The sequence below is a fragment of the Arachis hypogaea genome, chromosome 2 (genome assembly GCF_003086295.3).
Source record: "Arachis hypogaea cultivar Tifrunner chromosome 2, arahy.Tifrunner.gnm2.J5K5, whole genome shotgun sequence".
In the NCBI taxonomy this organism is placed as follows: Eukaryota; Viridiplantae; Streptophyta; class Magnoliopsida; order Fabales; family Fabaceae; genus Arachis; species Arachis hypogaea.
In genome coordinates, this window is record NC_092037.1 from 69,775,716 (window position 1) to 69,789,718 (window position 14,003).

General features: G+C 26.7%; 1 protein-coding gene across 1 annotated transcript; it reads right to left on the reverse strand.

Annotated features, from left to right (window-relative positions):
* Positions 1-1,793: 1,793 nt before the first annotated feature.
* LOC112719642 (3-ketoacyl CoA thiolase 1, peroxisomal) lies at positions 1,794-9,355 on the reverse strand. The gene is made up of 14 exons (XM_025770287.2): positions 9,158-9,355; positions 8,752-8,834; positions 7,952-8,036; positions 7,463-7,589; positions 6,971-7,069; positions 5,212-5,282; positions 4,804-4,911; positions 4,331-4,408; positions 4,030-4,162; positions 3,503-3,599; positions 3,143-3,266; positions 2,588-2,696; positions 2,364-2,447; positions 1,794-2,127 (listed from the first exon to the last, which is right to left on the reverse strand). Exons 1-14 carry the CDS (start codon positions 9,251-9,253, stop codon positions 2,081-2,083), a joined length of 1,341 nt encoding a protein of 446 aa, XP_025626072.1. The 5' UTR covers positions 9,254-9,355; the 3' UTR covers positions 1,794-2,080.
* Positions 9,356-14,003: the final 4,648 nt, after the last annotated feature.

Sequence of the window (14,003 nt, forward strand, 5' to 3'; positions counted from 1 at the left end):
TCTTGATCTGTTACTTATTTCATTCCTTCTTGAATGCTGCAGCTATATTTTGGAAGGTAAGGAGCTTGAATATTATATGATGAAAATCCAGAAGAAGGGAAAGGGTGCTGCCTAATTGTTCTATTTTCAAACTTGTATTTTGGATGGGATGGAATGAGTCTTATAATGACTTTAGTTATCTATATGTAATATTTTAATGTGTTGTGTACTTTTTGAAACGAGATTTTACGTGGTATTACATGTAATGGATAAATTACACTCTATTTTGATTTGTGTTGTTTGAACTAAAAACATATCTAGCTTATAATGAAACTTTTAATATTTTAGATTTCTTGAATTTTTTATTTTTAGATTTATTTGGTGATTATCATCGTTTTGGGATGTGATTATGCTTTAAAAAAAATTAAATCGCATAAAACAAAACAGGCTATAGTCACGGTTTTCAGGTAAGGTGACCATAGATAGACTATGATCACGGTTTTAAGGAAGGACGACCATAGAAGCTATGGTCATGGTGAAAACCGTGACCATAAATATGGTCACGGTTTTAAAGAGGGTTGACCATAGAGACTATAGTCATGGTTTTAAGGAGGGGTGACCATAGAGCTATGGTCACGGTTTTAAAGAGGGGTGACCATAGAGGCTATGGTCACAGTTTTCAGGAGGGGTGACCATAGAGCTATGGTATGGTCACGGTGAAAATCGTGACTATAGATAAGGCTATGATCACGATTTTAAGGAAGGGTGACCATAGATTAACCTATGGTTATAGTAAAAAAAACGTGGCCTAAAGTATCAGAATTTGAAAATTATAATCGTGACCATAGAAACCGTGATAAAAAAATCATGACTATAGACCTATGGTCATGATAGAATAGGTCACTGTAAAAAATTGTGACCATAAATCCACAACTGTAACAATAAATCTATAGTTACCTTTTTTACTAGCTATGGTTACCGTGGCCATATATCTTTTTTTTTTTGTAGTACTTGAAAGTTCTAATTGAAGTTAATGAAATTGTAAGAATTATTCTAAGTCTCAAGCCAAATTTTAGAAACAAAATTGAGATTTAACTCGTCAAACATGCAAACAAAGCTAAAAAGTTCATCACATGTCAGCATGTTAGATTTCAGTGTCTCGTAACTAGTGTGGAAACCATAAAAAACAGCCACAATAAATCGCATCAATCGTAATAGTTGATAATAAATGTCAAAACTTTCTATTACTTGCATCTTTTTTCTACTCTCAAGATTCATCTACCGCTGGACACGACATTTAACACCACCACCGATACTATATAATAGACGGAGATAGATCCACTCAACTCTTTCTCTTGATTTTTTTGTATTTTTCAAATGTCACTTGTAACTGAAACTCTTTTTCAATTGTTTCTGTGTGTATTTAATTCATACCAATGATATACTCTTTCACCGGAAAATTTAATGTCTGCCACATACACTCAATTGTTGAGAATGAGCATTAATTTTCTTTGACCATCAACTACAGAGGTTATATTTTTCAAAATAAAAAGATTACCGCGCTTCATTGAAAAATTCATGCATCATAAAACTTCTTAAACGCAAGTATGAAAGAAGGTGAAAACTCACACGCACTTATGTTAATATGAAATTCTTAGTTAAGAAGCATTACATAATTTAACATGTTTAACTAAATTATTATCTAATAATTTTTAATTATCAAATTTTACATAAAAACAACTATAAGTAAAAAAATTGACACACGTTGTTTCCATGTGTGAATTGTTATACGATAGTAATGATAATAATATGGAGAGTTATAAAATCCAGTTTCTTTATTTTGATCCAAACCAAGAGCCCAATCACAATAACTTAATTTTAACAAGTTATATGGAGAACAAGTATTTACAACAAGAGTCAAGAGAATACATAAATATATATTTATTTAACTTTTCTCTACATGGAAAATTGAATATAATGTTCTAAGTTTCCCCTAGAGCATTTAAAGTTGAGTCCATTTATTTGTAGAACCTTTCAATTGAAACTGAATTCAAAATAGAAAGATTTGAAATGTGTTCTCTGTCTAGCTAGGCTTGCGTCTTCAAGTGTCTCCCCTTTCAAACACAGCAGCAGCTCCCATACCTGTCCCTGAATGATGCGCCAAAATAATGTTATATATTCAGTAAGGATGGAGATAGGAAACGTTATAAAATTAAAATATTTTTTATTTTAATAAATACATTAAAAATTTAAATTTTGTATACTTTTTCTAAAAAAAATCGAATTAATAATCTTAATATATATCATTAGTAGAATATATTTTATGAATTTAAAATCTAGATTACATAACTAAATCCTAATTATTCTAGCATCATCATCATCACCTATGCACATTGAGATTACACCAAAGCGACAATCCTTGCCACGACGCTTCATTTCATGCAGTAAAGTTGCAACACAACGTGCACCTAACACACACACACGTAAAATTGAAGCACGAAAATTCCAGAGTTGTAAAGCATGCAAGCGTCACAAATTAAAAGTCAACTTATGTTCATCATGAATACGGAAATACATTAATTCTAAGTGTAAAATATGTGAATGTTACCCGTAGCTCCCAGAGGATGCCCAAGAGCAATGGCGCCACCATTGACATTCACCTTTTTGGGATCAAGTGCCAATTTCTTGCAGCAATAAACAAACTGAGACGCAAATGCCTTCACAATATATACCATTATATTATTGGTCATAAGAGTATCTATAGTAAATACTTGATTGTGTAAATAAATTAAAAAATACAGAAATTCTTAAAGACCAACAACTTTTTATCAATTTTAGTCGGTATTTAATCCGTACAAATATTAAATTATTTTTAATAAATAAATTTAACTAATTTATGTGTATAAATTTTATTAATAAATATAAATACAAATTATATTAATTTATATATATATAAATTTTGATAAATATAAATACTAATTATATAATTTTTGTGTGCAAATTTTATAATGTAAATATAAATTATTATTGGCCATGTAGTATTTCTGAAAAAAATATATAAATACATGAAAGTTAAAGGCAGGAAAAGAAAAAGAATATTTTTACACGTAAGTATCATGGACACTGATATAAAACAAATTATAATAAAATCGATTCTTATTACCTCATTAATTTCAAACAAATCAATGTTACTTAGGCCAAGACCAGCAGATTCCAGTGCAGCTGGAATTGCGTAAACAGGACCAACCCCTTTGACAGCAGGGTCTACTCCAACAGTAGCAAAACTCCTACAACAATATCATTGGAAGCCAATATTGAACTCAATCAGTCATCATTTAAGCAATGATGATTTCCAATTTTCACATACATTAACAATTATCAGATAATAATGAATGAAAATGAGGTTTGTATCATGTTTGAATAATAATTTCTAAGTTTTTTTATTGAAATAAATATTAAAAAATAACTATTTACATGCATGGTACATATGGTATATTGAGGGTTATATCCAAATCGTCATTACCTGAAGATTCCGAGAATAGGGAGCTTCCGTTGCAGAGCCACTCTTCTCTTCATGAGCAGCACTGCTGCAGCACCATCACTAACTTGGCTAGAATTCCCTAAATTGCAAAAACAAAATAATAATACTAAAATAATGAAATTGAGAAGAAACACATACACTCTTTTTACATATATGCAGTTTTTAGCAACATTTATTTAATCTCAAACATTTATATTACTAAAATATAATAGATCAAATCTTGTTATTGAATTAATCACCTTCAAAATACACGAAAAAGTTTAAAATTCAAAACTCTATTAGTTTGTTTTGCTTTTGTGTATGTATATAATTAGTCATTCTTTTCTATTTTCAATTAAATAAAAAATAATTAAGTTCTCTTTACATATGTACTCTCTTAATTTTATTACTTGCTAAAACTTATTAGAGACATAACTAATGGCTAATTAATGCGATATTTGTATAAAAATATTACTAGGTAGGATAATAATGTTTTCCATAGTAACAAAATTAACAAATTCTTTTAGCACCTGCTGTGGTGGATCCATTCTTTTGGAACGAAGGCTTAAGCTTTGCAAGATCCATCAGAGTTGTGTTTGGTCGGATACAATCATCAACACACACTACAATTTTCTTCTCCTCTCCAGTTTTTGGGTCAACAATCTTTGGAAAGAAATCATTATTAGTAATTTAGTGGTTGCATATACCATTAGGATGTGTTTGTAATCTTTGGATTTCCAAACACAATAGTTCCAAATTGTTTTCTTTACAAACATACCCCTGTCTAATTCACAAGAAATTAGTTCATGTTGACAGTGTGTTTATATGTACCTTAGTAGGAAGAGGAATGATTTCTTCTTTGAATTTACCGGCTGTTGTTGCAGCAGCAGCACGCTTGTGAGACTCAACCTTTATTACACAAATTAAAAGGGTTTAACTAGCTAGGTACCTTCATATAATCTTTAATTTACATTGATTTTTAGTTTAAGATGTATCTAGGGCTAAGGCTATGTATATATGTCAGCAGTAAAGTAATTTTTTTTGAATATCTTATTTTTTTAAATGCAATTAATTACTAAAACATTCAAAGTGTAAAAAATACCAAGTAACATAAATAGAATAGTAGGAGAGAGCGTATATCCTTTTTGCTAATTATTTAATTATATTACATATACACAATTTTAGTGAAAAAAAAATAAAAAATTAGTTAGTATTGATTTAAATACAATATAAATATAAAAATATTAACAACCTAATATTTCTCTTAAATTTATACTTTATTATTATTTGTCACATATACTTACAGAAGCTTGGTCTTGCTCCTGCCTTGTGACACCATAACGTTGTGCGAGATTCTCAGAAGTAATTCCCACTGGAAGAAGAAAATCCTGGGCTTGTGCCAAGGTTTCCACCTGTTATTTAAAATCGCATGATAAAAAGTTCCAAGATGAATAATGAAAAAAAGAATTTTGATTCTCTAAATTTTAAATTTTTATTTTAGAGAATAAAGTGTGATATTTTATTTTTGAATGATTTTTTTTTATATTTTTTTAGTCCCACCTATAAAATAAATGATAAGAGATTACATCTTATCTTCTAGAATGAAATTCAAAATTTAAAATATTCAAATCTAAAATCCAAAATGGTAGAGAAGGTTATATGTGAGAATTTCGAAGACTCAATACTACATCATAGATAAATTATATTATTACTTTTGGGTTACTGTTACGGATCGTTGTAATGATACTATCTTGAGTCATATACTCCAATCCTGCTCCAATGCCTGCATCATATAACAGGAATAAAGTTGAGATGTAGTCACGGTTAGTTAAGACTTTTAGCACTTTTCAATAGTGTTTTTAATGTGAATCAAATTCGGAACCTTTTTCCCTTGCGCCACATACATTGCTAATTGAGTCACATTGAAATGATTGTGCTCGATAAATTCGTTTCGTGTTAATTACTTTTTGGCTAGTTAGTATAGTTAGGCTTAAATTAGTTTGATAAATTTTTATTTTTTAAAATTAGTTAATTTTTTATTATTTAAAATTAGTTTATAAAATTAATTTTTTAAAATTTATATTATTTGATAAATTAAATTAAAAATAATTTTTAATAAACATAAGTAATAACGAACAAATGTGTTTGGTGAAATAATTTTTAAAATTTAAAATATTATAATAAATATTAATATAAGAATTAAATTTAAATATTAATTAATATACGAGATTATATTAGACTTTTTAATTTTAATAAATACAAATTAATTTTAAAAAACTCTTCTTTAAGTGCTTTTAAAAGCACCCCTAATTTTAAAAGTTACAAGTATAATTACATAAATTTTTTATTTATTAAACCTAAAATAAAATATTTATGCTTTTAAAAGTACAAACATCTATTTCTCTAAAAAATTTTACTAAATTAAGTCTTAAATATAGGTTTATCTGTTGTTAGAGTGGATCTAAAAACTTTAATAGAGGGCTGAATTTTATATAAACTTTTTAATTTTTGTGTATTATTTTTTTTATTATATAAAAATAATTTATGCATAATATGTAGCTATTGAACTAAAAATAATGTTAGAATTTTTTTTAAATAGTTTCATTTTTGATATGATAGTTAATAAAAAAGACACAACAATATTAATAACACTTTATAAAATAAAAAATACTAATACTTTAAAAGTATTTTTAGTTAAAAATTTATGACATATCTCAATAATTGAAATTGATTCTTTTAAAAATTTTAAAAACTTAAAGACAAATCATAAATGATTAATTATCTCAAAGATATTAGTAATAGAATACAATATACAAATTTTAAAATAAAATGATAATTGCAATAAGATATGATTAAAAAAGATATGGTAATTTAAAAAATTTTTCTTTTGACAATATTAAATTTAGAAAAAAATTTAATTTTTTTAACAAAAAATATCTAAAATACACATTATAATTACCAAAACAAAAAGATATAAATTATTAGTAATTTTTATATAATAATATAAATATTAAATATGTTAATATTTTATATTATTAAAAATCAAATGAAGTTTTATAAAATAAATATAGAAATAAATATATAAAAGTTAATTTTAAAAAAATATAAAGACTTTAGTGTACGATGTTAAATTATTTAAGTAAAAATTATTAATAAGTAAAACAATTGAAACTTAAACTCATTATATAATAAAAAATAATAATCACATATAAATTTACTACATTATATTACATTTTTTATTTTTTTAAGCAAATATTTTATTTAAAGATATAATTATTTAAAATTCTAGAGCCGAAACCGCTATTCATCACCTTAGCATTAGTCAAATTGATGAATAAGATCATTAGTAATTATTTATTAACTATCTTTTATTTTATATATATCCAATAAAAAAACTATAAAACCATATATATTTTTCTTATTAGCTAAAGAAAATTCAAATTGGGTTGCTATCAAATAATTAATTGTTACCAATGTCATAGAAGCCTGCTTTTATATAAGCAGCCACGTCAGCAACAGCCTGAAGTCCAGAGGAACATATTCTATTGACAGTTCGGACGGGCACAGTCTCTGCAACAAGATTAGAGGAGGGATTCGTTTATTATCAATAATTACACTCGAAATCAAGCTTTTTAAATACATAGGAGCTCAAATTAAATCATCTGTCGTATCTATTAAAAAATCTACGTGGATACTAAATAAGTTATCAAATTAATTATTATATATTTAAATAATTTTTAATATATATTTTTTATTTTAATATATATCACATAATCTTTTATGTATACATAATATAATTATATTTATTATAAATGAATGATATTAAAATAAAATTTAAATTTTTTAATTAAAATATAATATTATTATTTTAATTAATTTTATAACTACTACTATTATTATTATATATTTAATAAATAAAAAATAAATTAATAAATATGTTTGTGTTTATATATAAAGATAGACCAGGGAAACCAGCGTAGAAGGCTGCCAATCTGCATTCAACAAGTTTATCAGCTCCAGGAGCCAACACTGTTCCAACAACTATGTCTCCAACTTCACTTGCCTTCACATTTGTTTTCTCTATTACTGCCTGTGTCACATGTCATGAAATAATGATGCTTAGAATGTGAAAGAAGACTTCTTATTAAGGACCAAAAAGAAAACAGCAATAAAGAAATTAATAGGTGGATTTTATATATATTAATTGTGTAAAATATTTTACAAAATTATTTAATTAAATTTGTTATTTTAAATAATTTTTTATATAATTAGTGTAAAAGCAAAAAAGTAACTCAATATATTTATTAATATGATCATAAATAATTAAATATTTGTGTAAAATTTAGTATGTACAAAAGAATCAATTATTATTATTATTATTAAAACCTACTATAAATGAAGCATGAGAATTAAATTTTGGCAAACAATTATTTGATCATGCATGGAATTTACCTTCAAAACTGAAGCAAGTAGGTCATCCGGAGGGGTATCCTTGAAGCCACCACGCTTTGCTTTGCAAATAGCAGTTCGGTGTGCACTAATATTTATAATTGTTTTTTATAGCCTCATTAGTAATTAACCTTAACCATATAGGTCGTTATCAATAATGTCTCTCTTAATATTAAAAGACCGAAATGAAAAATTCAAAACAATGCCCTTTTTAATATTAAATTCAACTTCTAATACAATCAAATAATCTAATTTTTTACGGGTATATGTCTTTTTTGAGTTAATCCTAAAATGTTGTTTTAGGTGTAAATTTTTTAATTTTAAGTGTATATATATATATATATATATATATATATATATATATATATATATATATATATATATATATATATATATATATATATATATTATTAGAGAAAGTGTTTGAAACTAATATTTTACAATCAACGTTACAATTAATATTCAATACAAAGAAAGAAAATATCTAAAAAATTAAAACTCTTAAAAATAAAAACATTTAAAATTTAAACTTAGCAAAAGTTCATCTTTAATAAATTTCATAATTAAATTTGTTTAGCAACCTGATATAATATTGATTAAAATTAATTATTGTAATGTTAATTTTTCTAACATTACTCTTATTGTTAACTCATTTTTGTCGTTTCCTCCTCATCAACAAGATCATTATAAGCCAATGAACTATAATTCATATAACAATTTTTTTCATTTTCACCTAAAAATTTTAAATTCAAAATTTACTCTTAACTTTAGGAAAAAAAAAAAAAAGACCATTATAAACTTACGCTATGATAACCACATCATTATCATCATTTTCAGATGCATCAATTTTCCCATATGAAGATTTGCCAGCAACACAGGCTGAGGCCTAATAAGAAATTTGAAATTGGTCGAAGGAAAGAGATCAGAGTAGTGTAAGAAGACGAGAGAAATTTTATTTGAAGATGAGAGTAAAGCATAAACTGAAAAATTTTAACACCGCATACCGGCGGCATTCATTTTTCTGTTTATGGAAATCATCTCTAAAATAAAAGTAACCTGGCATGCATGTTAATTAATTGTTAAAATAATTAATATAAGTTACCATATACTATTATGCAATATTTCAACTTTTTTCAAAGCTGAAACCTTTTGGACATGCATGTCTCCATTTGTGAACACTAAGACATAATAATAGGTAAATAAACTTACTGAGAGATGAGTGGATTGAAGATGAAAAGATGAATGTGACGGATTTTGTTGTAGATGTTTAAGCAAAACTCTCTGTCTATGAATTGCTTTCTCCATATTTGAACACCTTCTATTGCTGACTTTTTCGGAAAGAAAAAGTTATATATAACAAATAATACAGAAGAGGAGTTAACTTATAGGATACTTTAAATATGCCAATTCATTTCAGAATTTACAATGTAATTTTCACATGGAAAGATCACTATTGACCAAAATAAAAATATGCAAACCAGTTCAAATTAATTAATTAAGAACTACCTGTAAAAAGAGCATACTATTAATACACGTTTTGCACATAATAAGATGAAAATTAAAGGTGATTATATTATTGTTTTGTCTAAATACATATCATTCAAAGTTTCCGGCTTGATAACTGCTTATATAATTTATTCAATTTAATTTGGATGTATCCAACTTTTTTTTTTCTATAGTATATTTTTCAATTCGGTAGAATAAGAATTAATTTGTTGTGCATCAGTATTTTATTTAAAAATTTATCGTTGATTAATAAGTTACTATATACACATAGTAAAATTTAAATTCTCAATATTTACTTAAACGAATTAGTAAGTTAATTATTAGACTAATCTAAATTAGTTAGATAGATTTATGCAGTTCAAAAATAATATTTTCAATAGGAGTACACATAGGCCGGGTGAAGTCGGGTTTGATGTGACCCAGACCCGGCCCGAAATATACACTGGGTCTATTTATTAGACCCGAACTCGGCCTTAGACCCGATGAAACCAATACACTTTCGGGCCACAATTATACCGGGTGAAAACCGGGCCGTTAACATTACATTACGTTGATACCTTCTTGTAAATTAGCATGTAAAAATATCCAAATTTTCAAAACTCCAACCATTAGTTAACATGGTAAAATTTACTTAGAAAAATATAACAAGAACCAACCATTCTTCAAAATTAAAGCATAACCACAATCAATATTAAAGCATAACCACAATCAATACTAATATTGTCTAATAATACTAAATATTTAAATCAATACAAATAACACAATCTTATGTATTAATCTAAAATCTTATGCATTCTAAACATAAAACATTAACTTATAGTCTTATAATGACTAATAACACAAAATATTAAGATTTACAATACTTAAATTCCACGTAAAAATAGTCATGATCCATCACTAATAACAAAAAATATTAATTGTGTATGATGACCGGGCCACGGGCCGACTTCGGATGACCCGAGCTATGACCCGGACCCGACCCGAAATAATGACCGGGTCTATTATTGAGACCCGTACCCGACCCTAAACCCGATGAAATCACTCCAAATTAGTTCCTAAAGTGTTCGGGACCGGGCCGGGCCTTCGAGCCGGGCCGGTCTGTGCACCCCTAATTTTCAAGGCTAAATTATTTTTTCCGTTTACTTAACTTTAGGTCAATTATTGTTTAATTGGGGGCATGTTTAATTAGTACGTTAGTAGTATTTCTAAGCGTGTGCTCTCATTTATGAAGATTATTTGTCAACTTGTTTTTTTAATTATTAGGAGGTGCATACAGTTGAAAATATTCTAAATAAATTTGCACTTTATTAATATTAAATTAAAGGCTAATATAAACTTATATTTTAATAAAAGCATCTAATTTTGTCCTTTTATTAACTGAGACTTCCAATTTTTTAAATATTTTTTCTGTTTTAATATTTTAATTTGTCCTCATAATCACCTTCTTATCACCTACATATATGGGTTCTACGGAGCTCACCTCATCAAAGTGGCATTTCTCCCCTTACTGTTTTGAATTCAGGTTCTTGAGTCTTGACTAGTTCAATCATGTATATATTTTTTAGGTTCATGGATAGCTAAGTAAATATGATTTTTTATTATTATTATAATATTATTCTTTAAGACGAGACTTAAATAGTCATTTAGTAAAAAAGATAAAGAGCACATACCTACCATTTTGGTTATCAAAATCTAAGTCTTTTTTTTTTTTTCTAATTAATAAAAGATTATCGCTGAAAGTTAAATTGAGTTATTATGTCTATATAGTACATATTAAAAATTAATTTAAAAGTTCTATATTCATGTAATTTTTTTTATTTAAATTATCCAAATAACTTCAACAGACCCACCTCCTCAACCCTCTTATGCGTTTGTTATACACGCACCTTATATAACGTATATAACGTAAACCTTCTGCTGCGTGATAAATCTTTCTCAATGTAAACCTTTCTCAACGTAAACCTTGTTCTCTTTTCGCGTTTTCCTTCTTCTTTTTCTTCCTTCTTCATCATTTTCTTCTTCTTCAACCTAATAAAATTTGTCGTTCTCCTTTGTTTGTATTTTTCTTTTCTGCTCGCATTCTTCATTATTGATCTGCATTAAATTCAACGTAATAAGAATAGAAACAATGAATAATTCAACTTCAAATCAGTTGAATGAGATTATTACGTTGAGACAGCTAGGAAATAATTGCTGCATGCTACCACAATAATCTTAAACACTGAACAAAGTAAAAGGAGGCCACTAAACCGAACAATATTCATCTGGTAAATCAAAATCACAAACACCACCGAACCGAACAATGTTCATGTGGTGAATAAATAGTTATCAACTTTCAATAAAAAAGAATAGTATTTCTCCTTCTCTTCCTCCTCCTCTTTCTTTTTTTTTTAAATCGCGCATGTAGGTTCTTCTTCTGCTTCTTTTTCTTTGCGCACGCATATTCTTCTTCTTCTTCGATATAATCATCACCAACAACACCAACATTTTGCTTAGTTAAGTGGAGTTGCTCATTTTGATTCACTTGATTGCTAATGTGTTCATTTGAGTCCTTGTGCATGCAGAAATATTTTTCTTACTGATTGAATGCTTATCATGTTTATTCAGCACATTATTGGTGTTCGGTTCAGTGGTGTTGACCATTTCGATTCACCTGATTGTTATGTGTTCAATTAACTTCTTTTGCACGGAAAAATTCTATTCTTGGTGATTGAATATTTATGACGTTTTATTCAGCACATGAATATTGCTCAATTAAGTGGAGTTGCTCATTTTGATTTACTTGATTGTTAGTGTGCTCAATTGAGTCATTGTGCATGTAGAAATATTTTTTTTGATGATTAAATGTTTATGACGTTTTATGTAGCACATGAACAGGGACGGTTCCAAGTATATTGCTGTGGGGACAAGCGTCCCCACTACAATTTAGAATTTTTTTTAGTAGTATATGATAATAATATTTATTTACCCTCATTAGATTATTAATTTTGACCCCACAATAATTTTTTACTTAACTTTTGGTACTTAATCGTCAATTTAAAAGTTTTATATTAGATATTCGTTAGAATGATCAATTCTCAGATTTAAACAAAATTAGTATTTTTTTTAAAAAATCAACTCAAAAATATTATTTATCTTCTTTTTAAATTAGCTTTATTTTTTGCGTAGCAACTATATTAATTGAAAGAACCTTTTTAACTATGAATATCAATCAGAGTCGGCTTCTAATTGTGTTGGAAAGTGAATTTTTAAATAATTATTTAGTAATATATATGGAAAGAGAGAAAGCTTGATGGTAGTATTAAGAGAAAAATTACTTAATTTTTTAAAAATATAAAATCTAAAAGAATAGAATTTTAAATTATATATAATATTTAAATTACTATTTTAGTGTTTTAATTTGTATATTAGATATTTTGAAGGCTAATCATATTTTATAATAACAAAATATAATCATAACAATAATCATGCTATATGTACATAAAAAATAATTGTTTGTATAAAATATATATTAAAATATAAAATACACATTAAAAATAAGTTAAACAATACATGTATTTATACATAGATATATAATGGTTAATAGATAATTTAATATTTAATTTTTTATATACACATATTATTTTTATTATAAAAATTATTATCATGTTATATCAATTTGCCCCACTATCAAAATTTTCTAGATCCGTCACTGCACATGAATGATGTTCGGTTCAGTGGAGTTGGCCATTTCGATTCATTTCTATTATGCACAATTCAAAACACCTCCTTCTCACCTTCTACTCCTTCTTCACCAGAGAGAGAAAGAGGAAAAGACCAAAAAAAGAAAGAAAATACAACAACAATAACAACAAAAGAATAAAGATAAGGAGAAAACACGTGAAGAAGAAGGAACGCGAAAAAGAAGGTGGAGAATGAGGAGGAGGAGGAAGGCAAATCTCTGTTGCTGTTTTCGTTCGTTTCTAGTTGTTCCTTGCTAAATCTTCTCGCGATTCTTCTCCAATAGTGGTTTTCGCAGAGAATGTGACTGAAGTTTGAGTGATTTTGAGAGAGATTCGAAGAGAATGAGCGGTTTCGTGTTGAGGAAGAAGTAACGTTTTTTCATAATGAGCGCGAAGTAATAAATGATTTTCGGGCGCGTGTTTTCACTCATCATTAATGTACGTAACTCTATTTGGGATTGGACCAACTTGTTTACATGGTTACATGGATGTGTAGTGCGCCCTTTTAATAAAACTATATTATTTTTTCAAGTAGTTTATTAAATTGGCTTTTAAAAGATAGTTTTTAGTTTTCTAAAAGTTGTAAAATCTATATTTAACAAATCAAATTAAAAATAATTTTTAATAAAAAACAATAATAATTATATAATAAAATAATTTTAAAATTAAAAAAATCATAATAAACATAAATATAACTATAAATTTAAATATTAATTAATATAAAAAATTATACTAATTTTAATAAGTACAAACTAATTTTTTTAAAAAATACTTTCTTAAATGTTTTTAAAAACTCATTTTTAAAAATTACAAGCATAAATACATAA

Bases quoted from the DNA above. Each gene is read 5' to 3' on its own strand.
- LOC112719642 (XM_025770287.2), bottom strand. From the start codon at position 9,253: ATGGAGAAAGCAATTCATAGACAGAGAGTTTTGCTTAAACATCTACAA. The intron at 8,835-9,157 runs GTAAGTTTATTT...ATTTCTTATTAG, and splicing joins TTCAATCCACTCATCTCTCA to GCCTCAGCCTGTGTTGCTGG. The intron at 4,163-4,330 runs GTACATATAAAC...TTCTTTCCAAAG, and splicing joins TCATTCCTCTTCCTACTAAG to ATTGTTGACCCAAAAACTGG.